The 19,918-nt window shown below is 37.3% G+C and overlaps 1 protein-coding gene across 11 annotated transcripts in view; it reads left to right on the top strand.

Annotated features, from left to right (window-relative positions):
* Positions 1-19,918, top strand: part of ZMYM4 (zinc finger MYM-type containing 4) — a 165,916-nt gene that overhangs the window by 52,026 nt on the left and 93,972 nt on the right. For all 11 annotated transcript variants that reach the window (XR_009344962.1, XM_059134853.1, XM_059134854.1 and 8 more), the window contains one exon: positions 17,615-17,660. Coding sequence is in view for 4 of the 11 variants with exons in the window: in XM_059134853.1 (XP_058990836.1) it covers positions 17,615-17,660 (46 nt within the window). In the remaining 7 variants the exon portion in view is untranslated. The remainder of the gene's footprint in view (positions 1-17,614; positions 17,661-19,918) is intronic.

Consider the following 19,918-nt stretch of genomic DNA (forward strand, 5'->3'; position numbering starts at 1 on the left):
TTGGTATTGCCTCTTGTTCTTTTTTTGTTGTTGTATTTCTGCCTTGTCACTTTATCCAGATAAGAATAGGTGAATGAGAGAACAAAATACTAACAAAATACTAAAAAGTGTAGCAGTGACTCCAGAAAGATATTCACTAACCAAATCTGAAGAGACCTGAAACCAGGGGAAGAAGAAAGGCGGAAAAAAAAGGAAACAGTAGTTATATAAACACACACACACACACACACAAATATATATATTAGACTGGTGAATAGAGCAGAACACACACTTGATTTTGGGTTATTTTGGTCTGTTAGAAGACACTACCTCCTATAATTTCAAAGAAATAAAAACTTAAATATGTACAAAAATAAGGGTAAACATGATGAAGGGATGGAATATGAATGTAAAAATGAAAATTAAAAAAATGATTCCTAAAAAGGAATTGATAAGAAGTTGGTTAAATAAAGAAAAGAAGGAAAGACTGTCATCAGTTTGGAGACTAGAACATTGCCATGAACTAGATATAGGGTATATTTTGATCTGTTAGATGAAACTTTATCCCAAAATTTTGAAGGAAGAGAAAGCTATATGTATACAAAAAATAAGGTTAAATACAATGAAGGGATAGAATATGACTATAATAATGAAAATTTAAAAAGAATTTTTATTTTAAAGATTTTTAAACAGGTATTGATGAGATAAAAGAGTTTAAAAAAGGTTAAAATAGGATTGAGGAAAAATTAAAAAGAATAAAAGAAAAGTAAAATTTAAGAAATTAACTTTGAAAGACTATAGAATCTTGGGTACAAAGCCATGAATTGTATTTGTTGTTTTCCCCTAGCTCTGGAGTTCCACTGATTGGGTCTCACTGATTGGTGAACTTGGTCTTGTCTGGATATTCTTGCTCATCTTCTGGTGGAGGGGCCTGTTACAGTGATTTTCAAATGTCTTTGCCCCAGGTGGAATTGTACCGCCCCTGCCAGGGGCCAGGCTAAGTAATTTGCTCGGGTTTTGCTCTTGGTAGCTTTTGTTCCCTGAATGCTCTCTGTTCAGCTTTGGAGGATGGGAATGAAAATCGCGGCCTCCCAGTCTCTGCCCTGTAGGACCTGAGAGCTTGGGGCCCCCCTCCTTAGTGCACCCTCAGAGAAAAGCAATGAATATCTTCCGTCTCTCTGGTCTCTATCTGTACTTCATGCTCATCTGGCCTGTGACCAAGCATTTCTGTCTCTGGTGCATGGCCCCATTTGGAATCTCCAAACTCAGCAGATTCCTGCAGTGCACTCCTGTGCCACTCCTCCCAGATGAGAAAGGAGGGGGAGTCTTCCTGGATCAGCCACTTGTGGGGTTTCTGCTTGAAGAGCAGTGGCCTGACTGTGCCTTGGATCACAGTTTAAGGTGACCCTGAGCTGAGAGCCCTCTCCTTGGCTCCCTCTTTGCAGCTGGCTTCCCTGCTCTGATACCTGGGAGCTCTGCCACACTTAGACACCCCTGGTCTTTTTGTGACCCTGTGGGTCCCGAGACCACACTGTTGCTGCAAGGGCTCCATCCCCCTCTTAGGCTTTGGAGTGATGGCCCTCAGTGGAGTAGATTTCTAAAAGTTCTGATTTTGTGTTCTGCTGCTTTACCCCTTGCTGGGCGCTGACCTCTCCCCTCGTCTTCTCTCTTTCTAAATATCGCCTTGGATTCACTTCTCTGCATATCCTATCTTCTAGAAAGTGGTTGATTTTCTGTTCCTAAAATTGCTGCTCGTCTCTTCTATCTCCTGTTGAGTTTGTAAGTGTTCAGAATGGTTTGATAACTATCTAGCCGAACTCCTGGGGTCTGATGATATTTAGGTCTTCTACTCCTTCTTCATCTTCCTCCCAAGTCCCAATTTTTTTAAAAAAGATTTTATTTATTTATTTTTCAGAGACAGAGGGAGAGAGAGCGAGTGAGCACAGGCAGACAGAGAGGCAGGCAGAGGCAGAGGGAGAAGTAGGCTCCCTGCCGAGCAAGGAGCCCGATGTGGGACTCGATCACAGGACCCTGGGATCATGACCTGAGCCGAAGGCAGCTGCTTAACCAAGTGAGCCACCCGGGCGTCCCCTCAATTTTTTTTTAGAGTAAGTTCTACACCCAACATGGGGCTTGAACTCAGAAACCTGAGATTCAGGATTCGCATGCTGTACTGACTGATGGACGCCATAATAAAACATTTTCTAATGGCCGAGTTCAGAAATTTTTGAACTTGAAATTAATTCAGTTGCTTCATTTTATAGAATTATTAATTTGTAAAATCCAGCTTACCTCACCTGCTTTTACTTAGAACTTTGGTTTTTATTCTACACAACCTTTAAGAAACATTATTAAACTGGAGTGCCTAGGTGGCTCAGTCAAACATCTGCCTTTGGCTTAGGTCATGATCCTGGGGTCCTGTGTTTGAGCCCCACATTGGGCTGCTTCTCCCTCTCCCTCTGCCTGCCACTCCCCCTGCTTGTACCCTCTCTGTCAAATAAGTAAATAAAATCTTAAAAATAAAAAAGAAGCATTAGTAATAAAGCATGCTGACAGCACATGAAATATGAATCAAAAATGCTGGGGGGGGGCGCCTGGGTGGCTCAGTGGGTTAAAGCCTCTGCCTTCGGCTTGGTGGGGCTCTCTGCTCCACAGGGAGCCTGCTTCCTCCCTCTCTCTGCCTGCCTCTCTGCCTACTTGTGATCTCTGCCTGTCAAATACATAAATAAAAATCTTAAAAAAAAAAAAAGAAAAGAAATGCTAGGTATATCTACTGTAAGTTGATAGTTTTATTTTGATGGAGTAGTCAAGGCTATTTAATTTTTAGTTCATTCAAAGTAATTTCAGTGGGAACAATTATTAACTTTACTTAAGTTTTACAATGAATATACATATGATTCTTTTTAAATTTTTCATTTGCTTATTTTATCTCTATTTATTTATTTTTTAAAAGATTGTATTTATTTATTTGACAGACAGAGATCACAAGTAGGCAGAGAGATAGGGGGAGGCAGGCTTCCCGCTGAGCAGAGAGCCTGATTCGGGGCTTGATTCAGGACGCTGAGATCATGACCTGAGCCAAAGGCAGAGGCTTTAACCCAGTGAGCCACCCAGGCGTCCCTCATTTGTTTATTTTAAAAAGATTTATTATTTAGAGAGAGCTTGAGTGTGAACGCATTTGAGTTGGGGGAGTAGCAGGGGGAGAGAATATTCAAACAGACTCCCCACTGAGTAGGGAGCCCAGCAGGGCTTGATCCCAAGACCCATGAGATAATGACCTCAGCTGAATCCAAGAGTCAGACCCTTAACTGACTGAGCAAGCTAGGTGCCCCTGATATGATTACATTTTAAAGGAAGATTTGTTAATGTCCTAATAAATCATTTAGTTAGGAAATGCCATTATGGAGAGAAAATGAGATTTACTTTTATTGTATCTTTATCAAGTTTTCATTCTCCCATTACACCAATTCGTTTTCTTAATTTATGCCTCACTTGGAGTGAAATGTGAGCATCAAGTTTCAAATTTTGGAGAGAACTTTCAGGATTTTGTAGACCAGTTTCATTAATTACAGGGGTTAAAAGATGTGAGACCCCAAGGAAGTAAGTTTCTTGCTTAAGGTCTGTAAGTATGTTAGTAGCAGATCAGTGACTAGAATGGAGAAATACTGATATTTATAGTCTTTTTTTAAGACCTGTCACATACTTGACAGCAAATATTTTCCACATCTAATTACTTTTTTCTTTGTTTAGTTTGTGTTCACTTTGCTTAAGGTTCTATTGCCACAGTTTTGTTAAATAATACCAGTCCCCTAACAACACATTTCATATGTCATTTTCGTGGTATGCGAACTCTCAGTTTTTGTGTAGTGCATAAACTGTGCTAGCTCTTCAGTTCACAAATCAGTAGGTAATTACTAGATGTCAGTTATGAACAATGACTAGTCATGTTACTTCTCTCAAAGTCTATTGGAGATTGGTCACTGTGCGTCTGTTCAGTTCTTGCATAAACAACAAAGGATGTAGTTGTGTTACTTCTTTGTCTTCTAATGGTAAATCTGTGTGGCATTTCACAAAACTGGGTAATCAGAGGGGAGGGTTGACCAACAAAGATCAAAGTGCAGCAAAGAAGTGAAAAGTGATAACACTAGATTTGAAAATTTGGATATCATAGATCATTTGAAAACAGTGACAGAGTATAGGTCACTATATGAAGGTATAGGCCTATATGAAGGTATAGTATGAACTATATTGAAAAACTTGGAAGTATATAAAAAACAAGGTAAAATCACTTTAACATCATTAGATTTAAATTGTAATAGGAACTCAGTTTGGCTCTTATTTATTAGTGTTGAAGTTTATTTGCTGCATGAAAGAAAACAAAAGAAAAGGAGACTGAAGAACTTTTTATTGCTAGTGAACGATGTTTTCTTTTCAGAATCAGCATGGATTAAGCTACTAGAGCAAATTGGGATGATGAACTAACTTCACACCCAGATTCCAAAGATTAATGAGCAAGTAATTATCATCAACAGTTTAATGTGCGATCAGTCTGTTTGGGAATGCAGGCCATCAGTAACTTAATGTGATGAAAGATAGTGTTCATAAAGGGAACAGTATTCATATGAAGCCCAAGGAACTTACAGTTAAGGTGAATTTATCAACATGAGTGAGGAAAGTCATTGTGATAGAAAGGATGAAGATGTCCCAAAGGAAGGGATTCTAGCAAAAATTCCACATTAAAGAAATTCTTGGAAATATTTGATAAAATATTTGAAACGTCAAGGGTAAAAGGTTGGAAGCTGAACCATACTTCGAACAGCTGTAGAGAATTTGCCAAGGCATAGAAAACCTGTTTAATCTGTGTGATAAGTTATGTGAGGAAAATGAGAAGGCAAGAACTGCCTACCCTTGGTAAGTTTTTTTTAAGAAAAAAGAGAACACTCTTATTTTTGATGTTTGTTCTGTTTTAAATTATAAAATAGTGAATATTAATCACACAATACTTGCCATTTTCCTGTGCATTTATAATTGACAGTTAAAAAGTCTTAAATGGTTTTAAATGTTATGACAGAAATTTTACAGTTCACAGAACAGTTGTGATTTTTCCCCCCTCTGATTAATGAGATTGCTCAGTTTCAGCTTGCAGGGTCTTTTTCATGGTTGTGCGCTGCAGTTCAAAGTGAGTACTGTTTTGTTACATTTTCTAACTTGATAAAATAATTATAAAGATCATTGGTATGAACAAATTTGAAAGTATAAGTAAGGGATGTTTAAATTGGAATAATAGTAGGGAAAGATAAGCATTACCATTTGGGGTTGAAGGAAAGAGCGAAGACATTTAATTTTGAGTGGTCTCTTACTAGTATAAAAAACATTTTGAAGTTTCTGCTTAATCTTTGAGAGTCTTGTAAATTTTATTTTTATCTTAAAGATCTTATTTATTTGAGAGAGCGTGAAAGAGTGTATGCGTGCACAGAAGGGGAGGGAGAGGGACAGGCAGACTCTGTGCTGAGTGTAGAACCCGATGCAGGCCAGAACCCAGGATCCTAAGATCATGAACTGAGTCGAAACGAAGAGTTGGACATTCAACTGCCTAAGCTACCCAGGCACACTTATTTTTGTAATTTTTAAAGGTATACTCTTCGGGGACACCCAGGTGGCTCACTTGGTTAAGCAGCTGCCTTCAGCTCGGGTCATGATTCCAGGGTCCTGAGATCGAGCCCCACATCAGGCTCCCTGCTCAGCAGAGAGCCTGCTTCTCTCTCTCCCCCTCTCCCTGACGCTCTGCTTACTTGTGCTCTCTCTCTAGCTCTCTGTCAAATAAATAAAATATTAAAAAAAAAAAAAAAGGTATACTCTTCGGATGTTTAAGTTTTTATTTTAAAAGAGCTTTACATTACTGACTTTTATTTTTTTAAAGATTTTTATCTATCTATTTGAGACAGAGACAGAGAGCATGCACAAGTTGGGGGAGGGGCAGAGGGAGAGGGAGAAGCAGACTCCCATCTGAGCAGGGAGCCCAATGTGAGGCTCCATCCCAGGACCCTGGGATTATGACCTGAGCTGAAGGCAGTCATTTGCTTAACCAACTGAGCCATCCAGGTGCCCCCTTTAAATTACTTATTAACTAATAAAAATAATTCATTTATTCAGCAAAAGTTTATTGAACTTCTGTTTTATACTAATCATTGTTGTAGGTGCTAGGCTTACAGCAGTATCCAACACAAAAATCTGGAGTAGCATATACTTTAACCTGTTTCCTTTTCTTTTTTCTTTTTTTTTTTTCAGACTTTTTTTATTTATTGAGAGAGAGAGAGAGAGAGAGTCAAGCATGAGCAGGAGAGAGGAGCAGAGGGAGAGGGAGAAGCAGACTTCCTCTCTGTTAAGCAGGGAGCCCGACATTGGGCTCCATCCCAGGACCCTGGGATCATGATCTGAGCCCAAGGCAGGCGACCAAAGGACTCAGGCACCCAGGCACCCCGACCTGTTTCCTTCTTTGAGAAATGTCAAATCTCTAATTCTTTATAGAGTCTTGATTTAATTTAGACTGAAGGAAACTAGATATTTTTAATTTTTATATAACTCTAGAGGCTTTTATATAAAAACAGCATTTTAAAAAATTGGGTTCTGTTTTAGATGGTCTCCACAGTGGGGTTAAAACTCCACACCCTGTTGTCCGCAGATTGAGCTACAACAAGAATGGGACATTTCATGTGACAGCTTCAGAAATGCATATAGGAACTTGATTCCATATAGCATTCCCAACTTTAGAGTAAATTTTTTATAGTGCTATTATAGACAGATCTGCTGTAGTAGTGCTGTGAAAGAGAGTTGTGAATTCTACCTTGTTCAGAAAGTTGGGCATATGTGCATTGTGTGAGATTATGGCATTATTAAGGAGTTGTAACTTTAGTTCAGTCAGGATAGCTGAATAGATGTTTATGGTGGAAATATGACTAGAAAAGCTAAAGCACTGTGTGTAATGGTTGAGAGGCATGAAACTACCAGAAAGACTAGGTAAGCTACTGGTCATTTGTAATAAGTCGAGCATTTGCTTTTGGGGTAGGGAGGCAATGGGAATATGAAGGCAGGAAAAGATGAAGCAGTTGAGGTAGGAGGAGCCAGATTTTGGATGTTTGGACTTTTTGGGGGGAGCCTTTTTCAGAGCTCTTTGTGTAAATATATGTATGTTCCCTTAAATTCTCAGAACTGCATTTCTTCATTTGTAAAATAGAGGTGCTGACAGTACTTATTTGATCAGATTTGGGGGAGACTAAATTGAATTAGGTCATGTAAAGTGCTTGGAAAAAAGTGCCAGGCATAAAGTGAGGTTCTTGCTAAGTTTTAACCACTAACTATAATGGTTTGGGAATCTCTGCCTCAGGATCTCCTAAAATATTCCATAACCAGGCAGTTGATAGAAACAGTCACAAATGGTTAATAACTATTCAGAAAGATTCTTATTCAAAATTTTAAAAATGAAAATGAAAATGATTAAATGGAAAATATCACAACAAAATGCATATTTAAGCAATGAGATTACATTTTTCCCTACCAAACTGAGAACGATGAAAAACACTTCATACCAAGTTGTGGAGAAATCTTAAGAAACAAGAATTCTGGGACACCTGGGTGGTTCTGTTGGTTGGGCGGCTTCCTTCAGCTCAGGTTGTGATCCCGGGGTCCTGGGATTGAGCCCCACATTGGGCTCCTGGCTCGGTGGGGAGCCTGCTTCTCCCTCTGCCTGCTGTTCTCCCTGTTTGTGCTCACTTGTTCTTTCTCTCTGACAAATAAATAAAATTTTCAAAAAAAATAAAATAAAATAAAAAATAAACAAACCTAAAAACACAAAACAAAAATTCTGCCTATTGGTTTCTGTATATATTGGTGAAATGCTTTTGGTGGGCAATTTAGTAACATCTATCAAAAATATATATTCACCTCTGCCCCATCCCTTTTTTTTCTTGCAAAAAGGTGTTTCTATTAATGCACGGGGACAGGACCTGTGGCAGAAAAGAGTTTCCTCGCCTTTGCCCTTTAACCTCTTGATTCCATTTTTAGGAATTGATTGTATACACACACACACAGACACACACATATATGCTCACATATGTAAGCCAATTTATATATACAAGTATGACAACTATAAATAGTACTGTATTGAAAAATGGCTGGAAACAACCTACATGTGCATCAATATAATATAATAAAAGATTATGTGGCCGCTCTTTTTTCTTTTTCTTTTTTTTTTAAGGTTTTATTTATTTATTTGACAGCACGCATAAGCAAGCATGGGGAGTAGCAGAGTAGGATATTGACATTGTAATGTTATTAATATAAACTTTTACCCCAGATTGTCCTTAAGGATTTTCAGTTTCTAAACCTGTTTCTATTTCTGGTAATATGACTTTCCTATCTTACTAGGGTTTGTTTTTTCAATTTGTTTTTAATCTGTTTGGTATTTATTTTGTTGTAAAGTGTGAGGTGGTGATCCAAATTTTCTCACCTTAAGTGATTACTGGTCATATTCTCACTCTTTTTTTTTTTTTTTTCATATTCTAACTTAAAAAAAAATTTTTTTTTAGATTTTATTTTATTTTGACAGACAGAGATCACAAATAGGCAGAGAGGCAGGCAGAGAGAGAGAGAGAGAGAGAGAGAGAGGAGAAAGCAGGCTCCCTGCTGAGCAGAGAGCCCGATGTGGGGCTTGATCCCTGGATCCTGGGATCATGACCTAAGCCGAAGGCAGAGGCTTTAACCCACTGAACCACCCAGGCGCCCCTCATATTCTAACTCTTAAGTAAACCTTGAACTTTGTGTTTTCTATTCTGTTTCATTAATCTAATTTTCATGCCCATACCACATACTTGATTTATTGTACCTTTGATATATGATAGGGCATACTTTTCTCCTTGCTAATATTATAATTCAGTATTTTCTTTGATATTCTTTTTAGCTTTATTTTTCTAGATGTCCTTGATAATTGTTTTATCTACTTCCCTCTTACTCCCCCACCCTATGTCTTTTGTGAGAAAATTATATTCTTCATAGTATGGAATTTTTTTTCTTTTGTCAAAATGGTATATTATCTGTTTACTGTCTGAAAAATTTTGTAAGTTCTTAGATAATTTTATGTATTTTTAATTTTCAAAATATTTTTACTTATTTATTTTAGAGTAGGTTTTTTTCTTTTTTTAAAGATTTTATTTATTTATTTGACAGACAGAGACCACAAGTAGGCAGAGAGGCAGGCAGAGAGAGAGAGGAGGAAGCAGGCTCCCTGCAGAGGAGAGAGCCCGATGTGGGGCTCGATCCCAAGACCTCGGGATCATGGCCTGAGCGGAAGGCAGAGGCTTTAACCCACTGAGCCACTCAGGCGCCCTGGAGGTACACCGAGCCACCCGGGTGCCCCGAGAGAGAAAGAATCTTAAGCAGGCTCCTTGCCTAGTGCAGAGCCTGTTGTAGGGCTTGATCTCATGACCCTGGGATCATGACTTGAGCTGAAATCAAGAGTCAGTTGCCTAACTGACTGAGCCACCCAAGTACCCAAATGGCAAGATTATTTAAAGAAAACCTCAAACATATTATTTTGGAGTATACTTCTAAACTAAAAATTGACCTTGTGTTAAAGTTCGTTAGAAACATACAAACCTTTGATGCTGATGTTAATCACTGAGAAAAGGTTTGTATTTCTCGTATTTATTTGATCACAGAAATCGTTCTATTGTAATGTATCTTGCAGATTTTACATAATAAATATTGAGAAATGCAGAATCAATGGCATTTGGTTAATACACGAGATAACACTAATGCATTACAATAGGCACAATACTATATATTAGGGCCTGTAGGTATCCCAGGATGAAAAAAGTTTTATCTAGGAAGTGATACTGACATATACGAAAGTTAAATGTGCCTCAATGGGTTATCAGGCAAGGCTTCCTTGAAGAACTACACTTTGAAGAAGCAATGGGGTTTCATCAGGTAGATGTCATTACCAGTAGGTAGAAAAACAGTAGGAGAGTAGTATGATTAGAAATTTGGGTAGGAGTGAGAAATTATTTTCACTCCATAGCCTGAGGAATTATTTCCTGACATCTCTTACAGTGCTTTTTCTTAAGGTAAAGACCATTATCTAAACACTAATATTTAGGGGACCAAACTGAGAAACTAAGACAGTTTTGAGAGTGAAGAGGAGCACATTAATAACTAAATGGATATGATAGTCATAAACAACAGTACCACTGGTTAAGTGGAGTGTGGTCACCCCATCTGTGAAGAATGTCCTTTGGTGTTTGGCCCATGAGTTGGCATTAGTATTATCTTACAGACTGGCCTGTTTTACTCACAGAATTCTAATTTGCCTAGACTTTCTGTTTCTTGAATTTTCTATTCTTGCTCCTTCTAAGAACCTTTACATTTGCTGTTCTTTTCTTTAATCTTCTCTTCTACCTTTTCACCTGTTTTAATTCTTGGTAATCATCCTTTAGATCTTAAATTAAGGAACAGTTCCTGACTTGTATAGGTTAGCTCATCCTGGTAGAGATTTATCTGAATCACCAAGATGTTTCAGAAATAGATGTTTCAGAAATGAAGATTCTTACTATTGAAGGGAATAGGGGAACACCCTAATTTTGAGAGTTCTCGTTTGACTTCTAGGGTCTTGGGGCTGTGACTAAAAGGAAAAAGGGGCCAGTTATGAAAAGATCATGTTTTAGAAAAGAGGAAGAAAATGAAGCACATTTGACAGTTTTTAGTCTCTACTTAATTATTTATTTGACAGAGTGAGAACATACAAGCAGGGATGGGTGGCAGGTAGAGGGAGAGGGAGAAGCAGGCTCCCTGCTTGGCAAGGAGTCCGATGTGGGACTGGGATCATGACCTGAGCAGAAGGCAGATGCTTAATCTGCTGAGCCACCCAGGTGCCCCAATAAGTAGAATCTTTATTAAAAAAACTTATCCCAAGATCCAGTAAATTTCTAATTTTGATTCTTTTTTCTTTTCAGGTGGGTGTGGGTGGTAAGGCTTACCAATTCACAGTATATTTGGATTTTTCCCCCCTCCTTCTAGTGTTTTGTTTTATAACTAAAAATGTACTTTATCCCCAGTGCTTAATTTTTGCAATACAGGGGCTGAGTCATTTGCCTAGAGCTTTCCTTTTATTTTAAGTAGTAGAATTATTTTATAAGTGAAATGTTGTAGTGAACCCTAATTTTTTTTTTTTAAAGATTTCATTTATTTTATTTGACAGAGATCACAAGTAGGCAGAGAGGCAGGCAGAGGGATAGGGAGGAGGAAGCAGGCTCTCTGCTGAGCAGAGAGCCCGATGTGGGGCTCAATCCGAGGACCCTGTGATCATGACCTGAGCTGAAGGCAGAGACTTTAACCCACTGAGCCACCCAGGCGCCCCATGAACCCTAATTTTTTTTTTTTTTTAAAGATTTTATTTATTTATTTGACAGAGAGAAATCACAAGTAGATGGAGAGGCAGGCAGAGAGAGAGAGAGAGAGAAGCAGGCTCCCTGCTGAGCAGAGAGCCCGATGCGGGACTCGATCCCAGGACCCTGAGATCATGACCTGAGCCGAAGGCAGCGGCTTAACCCACTGAGCCACCCAGGCGCCCGAACCCTAATTTTTTAATCAAGGGAAGATATCTTTTAGTAGTGTGATAATTATAGCTTGCATTTATTGTGAATTTACAGTTTGCTAAGCACCATGCTTAATATATTCATTTAATCATCCGGACAATCCTGGGTAAAGTAAGTATTACTATTTTTATATGTTATGGATGAAGAAATTTAAGTCTAATAGTTGTTTATCTGGTAAGTGGCCAGAGTTGGATTCAGACTCATGTGACCTGAGACTGGAGTGCATGCTCTTAACTTTGTGCTGTCATACTTTTTAAGGTTGTAAGTTTTATTTTATAAGTTTATGCATGTAACATTTACATGTTTTGAAGTTAATGGGTAGAACCCATGAGACTATTTCTACAATTAAAAATGAACTGGTATTTTTTGTCTTAAATCAGTATCCACACTTGTTTATTTAAAAAAATTTTACTTTTGGTTTCATAGTATTGAGAAAATCCCTGCATATACACAATAATTATTACAGACTCTTAAAAATTAAATTTGGTTGGCTTTTAAATTCAGTTAAATCTATATGAAATGTGAGGGATGACTAGTAGAACATTAATTTCATAGATAAATTTATAGAAACTGCTTATACTAATTTCTTATAAATGTACAGGTTGGACAAGAAGCACTCAAACATGGTTCATAAAACCATTATATCATCACCAAACTAAGTGTTACTTATAAGTTTTTGTCACCTAGTTGTTGAGATATAGGTGAAACAGGTATCCTGGAGTCTTGCCTGTCATTTAATTGAGAGTATTTTTAGTGTTACCTGCTTGCACATTGTTGAGCAGCCACACAGTTCAGTAGTTTTTAATATTTTCATTGTTGTGCTATCACAGTCAGTTTAAGAACATTTTCATCACCGAGAAAGAAGTCCTGTACCCATATTGACTACAAAGCTGTAATAAAAAAGTATAGTACTGGTACAGTACCAGTACTGTGGTATCTAGTATCTATCTATGTGTCTAGATATGGTATCTAGACACATAGATCAGTGGAACAGAATAGAAAGCCCAGAAATAAGCCCATGTTTATATGGTTAGTTAGTCTATGACAAAGGCGGTTATGAAGGGAAAAAACAGTCTTCTCAGTAAGTGCTAGGAAAAACTAGACAGTTACATACAAAAAATGAAACTGGACCACTTTCTTACACCATATACAAAAAAATAATTTCAAAATGCATTAAGGACCTAAATATGAGACCTGAAACCATAAAGCTCTTAGAAGAAAATATAAACAGTAATTTCTTTGACTTTGACCTTAGCAGCATTTTTCTAGATATGTCTCTTCAGGCAAGGGAAATAATAGCAAAAATAAAATATACCAAAATAAAAAGCTTTTGCACAGTGAAGGAAACCAATAAAGTGGAAAGGCAGCCTAGTGGATGGAAGAAGATATTTGCAAACCTGATAAAAGGTTTAATATCTCACATATGTAATGAACTTACACAACATGAAAAAGAACCAAATAATTTGATTAAAAATGGACAGAGGATCTTAAAATACATTTTCCCAAAGAAGATGTAGAGATGGCTAACCGGACTCATGAAAAGATGTGCAACATCACTAATCTTTGGGGAGATAGAAATCAAGATCACAATGAGATATCACCTCACATCTGTCAGAATGGCAGAAGTAACACAAGAAATATGTGTTGGTGAGGATGTAGAGAAAAAGGAACCCTTGTGCACTGTTGGGAATATAAATTATATAGCCACAGGAAAGCATCTGAATAGAGGTTCCTCAAAAAACTAAAAATAGAAATACTGTGTGATTCCACTACTGGGTCTTTACCCAGAGAAAATGAAAACACTCATTTGAGGAGGTACATGCAACCTTATTTATTGTGGCATTATTTACAGTAGCCAAGATATGGAGCAACCTTAATGTCCATTGCTGGATGAATGGATGAAGAAAATGTGGTATATGTACACAATGGAATATTACTCAACCATAGAAAAGGAGGAGATCTTGCCATTTGTGACAACATGCATGACCCTGGAGAGTATTAGGCTAAGTGAAATAAGCCAGAGAAAGACAAAAACAAAGTGATTTCACTTGTGTGTGGTATCTCATAAAGCAAATGAATAAGCAAAAAGGAGAACCAGACCCATAAGTAGGGAGAACAAACTGGTGGTTGTCAGAGGGTGTGGTGCTGGGCAAAAAGCAGTCAACCGGGGGCGCCTGGGTGGCTCAGTGGATTAAGCCACTGCCTTCGGCTCAGGTCATGATCTCAGTGTCCTGGGATCGAGCCCCGCATCGGGCTCTTTGCTCAGCGGGAGCCTGCTTCTCTCTCTCTCTCTCTGCCTGACTCTCTGCCTACTTGTGATTTCTCTCTCTCTGTCAAATAAATAATAAATAAAATCTTTAAAAAAAAAAAAAAAAAAAAAGCAGTCAACGGGAATGGGAGGTACAGGCTTCCAGTAAGGAAATGAGGAGGTTATGGGGATGAAGGGTACAGCATAAGGAATATAGTCAGTGGTATTTTAATCATGTCATATTAGTGATATGTGGTAGCAACACTTCTGGTGAGCGTAGCATAATGTATAACAGAGAATTGTTGTATCTCTGTGTTGTACACCTGAAACTAACACTGTGTCAACTATACTACAATTAAAAAAAGAAAAGAAAGAAAAAGCATTCCTACTCTTGCTACTCCCTTCAGCTTTAGGCAGGCACTAGTCCATTTTGTCTCTATGGTTTTGAAATGTTTACCAGTGTCAGAAAAAAAGGGGGGGGGGACACATTGTGGATGATACTGTATATTACAAACAAACTTGTTAGTTGTTTGGCATCCGTGGCAATATTTTCAGTCTTTGTCTTTGTTTTTGTTTTCTGTTTGGGAGGGAGGGAAAGAGAGGTAAGAAAGCAGTTTCTGTTTTGAACGGTAGAGAAGAAAATTGAATCATAGAATTTTTGCCAAACAAACAAAAGTGTTTTCTGAACTGTCTTCTTATGTTCTTCCCATCTAGGTCTTTTTATTTCTTCTGAATCATAATTAGTTGCTTCTGTTTCTTGTGTCCAGTATAATTTTAATCCATTTTGTTAAGTATTTTTCATAATAAAATTTGTATGGTATAAGTTTTTTTTTTTCTCTTAGAACTTGAAAATCATTGAGCTTTTGTGTTCCAGCTTGCAGAGAAGTGTGATATCAGCTTGATTGTTGTTTCTTACAGAACATGGTTTTAGTTAGGAGACTAAATCACAATACTATATTATTGCTTAGGTTTTGTTTGTTTGTTTTTAAGATTTTATTTATTCATTTGACAGAGATCACAAGTAGGCAGAGAGAGGAGGAAGCAGGCTCAATGCGGGGCTCGATCCCAGGACCCTGGGATCATGACCTGAGCTAAAGGCAGAGGCTTTAATCCACTGAGCTATCCAGGTGCCCCTTGCTTAGGTTTTATAATCAGCTCATATAATTATATGTAAATGGTATATAATCCAATTTACCTTAGAAAATCCCTCTAATTTACCCATAAAGTATAGACATATCACCATGGGTAGTGTCACTACTACGTTTTATCTTTTCTTATATCCTTGAGCAAGATTGTAGTTTCTTCTGTTGTGTATGCAAAGTGTATAGGAGCAGTATTGTATAACATGTGTCTTATCTTTAAATGCTTAGATCCCCTTCTGTTCATACAAGTACTTTGATTTTTTGGCTTGCCGAGTCACATGTCCCATTTCTCTTTTATTTTGGGTCATAACTCGTTGGGTAATTGGTAGGTGGAGTGGCCTTTACTATTTCTTTCCATTCCTTTTCATGTTTATATAGTTGAGTTCAGTTATGTTAAATGTGTTTTATGAATCACCTACAGTATAATCTTTTTTTACTCCTCTGCTGTTTTCTTTTTTTTTTTTTTTAAAGATTTTATTTATTTATCAGAGAGGGGGGTGGGGAGAGAGCGAGCACAGGCAGACAGAATGGCAGGCAGAGGCAGAGGGAGAAGCAGGCTCCCAAGGAGCCCGATGTGGGACTCGATCCCAGGACGCTGGGATCATGACCTGAGCCAAAAGCAGCTGCTTAACCAACTGAGCCACCCAGGCGTCCCTCCTCTGCTGTTTTCTTTTGGAATTCTGAAATTTCACCAGGATATATCTTTTTTCCATCTCTTCTTTGGTGTTTGGTAGGCTCATTCAGTCTCAAGTGTTTGTATTTTTTTGTTGAGGAAAATTTTCTTCTGTTATTTCACCTTTCCATTACTCTCTCCTGTGGGGGTGCCTTTGAGATTGCTCCTAGACCTACTACTTCAGTCCTTCCATGTCATCATACAGGCTGTCTTTTCTAGCTCTTTGACTTTGTTTTTGTTTTTTTTTTAAGATTTTATTTATTTATTTAATACAGAGAGAGAGAGAGAGAGAGAGAGAGAATATAAGCAGGGAGAGTGGGAGAGAGAGCAGGCTTTCCGTCAAGCAGGGAGCCCGATGTGGGACTTGACCCCAGGATGCTGGAATCATGACCTAAGCCAAAGGCAGACGCTTAACGACTGAGCCACCCAGGAGCCCTGTGATTTTGTTTTTGAAACAGAATTTTATCACTAGACTTTCCAGTAAAATTTAAATTTTTGCTGTCATTTTTCTGTTTCTAAGTAGTTCCTTGTCTCCTTGTCATGGTTGTTTCTATTTTTCTTTTTTTTTTGTATCTTAGAAGTTTCCTTTCTGTAAATTGTTTCCTTCGAGAGTATTGATTCTCTTTATTCACCTTGAGCTTTCTCCTTCACACGGTTTTTTTTTTTTTTTAAATTTTTCTTTTTAAGATTTTATTTATTTATTTGACAGAGAGATCACAAGTAGGCAGAGAGTCAGGCAGAGAGAGAAGGGGAAGCAGCCTCCCCACTGAGCAGAGAGACCTATGTAGGGCTTGATCCCAGGACCCTGAGATCATGACCTGAGTTGAAGGCAGAGGTTTAAACCACTGAGCCACCCAGGCTTCACATAGTTAATTTATTTCAGAAACCTGGGATCGTAGGTTGTCTCTTCACATTTATACATTTCAGATACTATAGATTACTACAGCCAGCTTTTGTGTTTCCTCTGTAGTTACGTAGGTATCTAGGCAGTTCTTTTTGAGAAGTTTCTCTCTTGAATGGGGATACATACTTTGGGCGTCAGTGGACAATGTTTATCAAGAAGCAGCCTTCCTTGTGTTCTTGCCTTATTGATGAGTAGCAGGAAGAAAAACAAGAGGCTGGAATGCTCACACTTTCCAAAATGAGGAGAACTTTACAGACTAAAATGGGGCATGGGAATGTTTTTAGCTTCTGAGTAGAGTTGCCTTTGTTGTAGTTCCTACCACCCATCCAGGCCTCTGATAGATAGATAGATAAAATTTTCCTTTTTTTTTTTTTTTAAATAATCTCTACACCTAACATGAGGCTCGAACTTACAACCCAGAGATCAAGAGTGGCATGCCTCACCCCTGAATGAGTCCCATCCCTCCCCCCACCCCTTCTGGATCTCTGTCTTAAGGATCCAAAACTACTTCAGACTTGGCTCTGCTTCTGTCTTAGGCCATAACATTATGGAAATAGGAACCATTTCATTTGAAATTTGAAAATTTGAAAATTTGGCTTTCATTTGAAGAGTGGCAGATTTTTGGCCAAGAGCAAAACGTATTTGATGCTGATTGTTCTGTTTAATTTTGATTAGAAGTTTTATGTAGTTACCAGTTAAGTGTTAGTAAGTTTTTTGTAAGTGTGGCTGTCTTTATTATTATTATTTTAAATGTATATGACTATGTATTTTGTGACTTAAAAGTGATTTAAAAATAAGTTTTTTATATGAGGGCATGTATTTATTTTTGGTTTGGGGCTTTCATGTAAGGATTTCTTTTGTTCTAAATTTTACTCTGTGTGGCAGTGTTTTGTTTATGTTGTGAATTTGTATACTTTGGGTTGGAAATTACAGCTTTTGGGGGAGTGAGGAGGGATACTGAAAAGTAAGATAGAATGTGACAATAATGTTATTTTTTTCTTTCCTTTTTTGCTTTTTCAGTTTGAGCAGAAAACTGGTGCAGTTTTTGATGAAATTGTAGAGAACTGTAAGTACCATTTTAGAAAAAAAAACAGTCATGTCCTTAGATAGATAGTAATCGAGTCAAGATAGAGCATTTATCTGTAACAGTGTTTAATTAGGGCCTATTAATGTGATGGTATAATTTGATTTAGTTTAGATCTCATCACCCTGTTAATATCTTAAGCAAAGTAATCTTAATTGTAAGAGTTTTACAATTTTTTAGTAAATATTTTATTCTCATAGTTAATGTTGAAATATAGCCATGTTTTGTGTATGTATGAATCATATAGAAGCTTATAATTACTATTCAGTAAAGGTTATACTTTGTTTACAGGGTCTCTTAATTTTCTGTTTATAGTCTTTCTGTGTTACATGATTCTCTTAAAAAAAAAAATACCCAACTTTGCTTCTTAGGATTATAAAAGTAATACATTCAATTTTATAATACAAAAATGATTAAAATAGAAAATGAAAGCCTTTGTCTTCACTATTCTCTAAAAATAATCAGTTTTAAAAGTTTAATATATATCTTTCCAGACTTTTTTTCTGTGAATATATATAGATCTATAGATGATGAATGGGGATTTTTGTATGTCTATAGGGATCGTGTGGTACTGTTCTTCCTTTTTTTATTCAACTGCCTAAACGTCTTTCTATGTCAGTGGATTTTGGCCTATTCCATCCTTTCTGATGGCTACTTGGTATTTCATTGTATGGCTGTATTATAATTTAACCAACTTAACTCTTTTATATATGTGTATATTATTTTCAGTTTTTTATTATTACAAACAATATTAAGTATGTATTCCTATACATACTTGTTGTTTACTTGTTGAAGTAGACAAAGTGAGTGTATCCTTTTCTGTAGAATAAATTCCAAGAATAGAAGTGATGAATCATCCAAGGGAATTTGTATTCTTAAGATAAGTTTTGTTATCTAGCCTTACTGTGTCAAGGAGAATATGCAATTTTTTGTTTTGTTAATTAAGGTAACTTCCATAAGTAGGGTCTATGAGTACTTTCTTTCTCTTTGGAATTAGTTTGTTAATATTTTTGAGAGATAACAGGTTTTTTAGACTACATAGTGAGAGGTAACTAGCTCTCCTGAACTTAGTGGTGTTGGAATAATCTGTAAGTTTATTCATTCATATCTGGTCTGGGCTTTGAGGGCACAAAAACTGGGACTGCCAGCTTGAGTGCCTCCTATGTGTCAGCATGGCAGCCTCAGGATAGTAAGACATTTTTGTTGGTGGCTCAGGCTCCAAGCAAAAGTAGTTCAGTGAATAAGGTGGAAGCTGTATCTTTTCTGACCTACCTTCAGAAGTCACATAGCATCACTTCCACCACATTCTTTTGGCTATGAGGAGGTCAGTCACAAGCATGCTTAGATTTAGAAGAAAAGAGTATTCATACCTCACTTCCTGACAGAAGGGTCAAAGTCACATTGTAGAAAACCATGTAGACAGGAGCTACTGTTGCAGCCATATTTGGAAAATACAACCTGACTTCACAACATATAATGCTATCATAGGATATTTTATTATGTATCAGAAGATGACTTTAAAAAAATTAATCTTTTAGGTCTATATTTGGATCTTCGTAACGTTGACTGCCTCCTATAATATAGAAACACAGATTGATGAATCTGATCATATATGATTTTTTTACAAGTAACGTTTTCTCTCTTAGTCTTTCCTTTTTTAAAAAAAAAGATTCTATTTATTTTTTATTTGAGATAGAGAGCACAAAAGAGCACAAGTGGAAGGGAGGGGCAGATGGAGAGGGAGAAGCAGATGCCCTGCTGAGCAGGGAGCCTGACAGGTGTTTCATTCCAGGACCCTGGGATCTTGACCTGAGCCAAAGGCAGATGCTTTATCAACTGAGCCACCCAGGTGCCCCAATTTTTCCTTTCCATATTATTGTCCCTATACCTCCATCCCACCTACACCTTTGTAGGTAGTCTTCCATGTTTTTCTCCATTGTTTCTAAAATCATTATTTGCATAAATGTATATAGATAAATATATGTAAGGGTTTTGAAGCTTTTTAAAAATTTTTTGTTCAGCAGGTGGTGTCATCATTTACATAGATTTTTCTGCCTACCTTCTCTCATTTAGGAGTATTTCATGATATCCTTCCACCTCAACTGGGAGAGCTCCAGCTCTTTGTAATATCCCATGATTTAGATGTACAAGTCATCTTTTGCCCTGCTAGGCATTGATATTATTTTAGTTTTTTTTACCATAATGAATGATGATGCATTAAAATTCCTTTAAGAAGGTCC

The sequence above is a fragment of the Mustela lutreola genome, chromosome 10 (genome assembly GCF_030435805.1).
Source record: "Mustela lutreola isolate mMusLut2 chromosome 10, mMusLut2.pri, whole genome shotgun sequence".
In the NCBI taxonomy this organism is placed as follows: Eukaryota; Metazoa; Chordata; class Mammalia; order Carnivora; family Mustelidae; genus Mustela; species Mustela lutreola.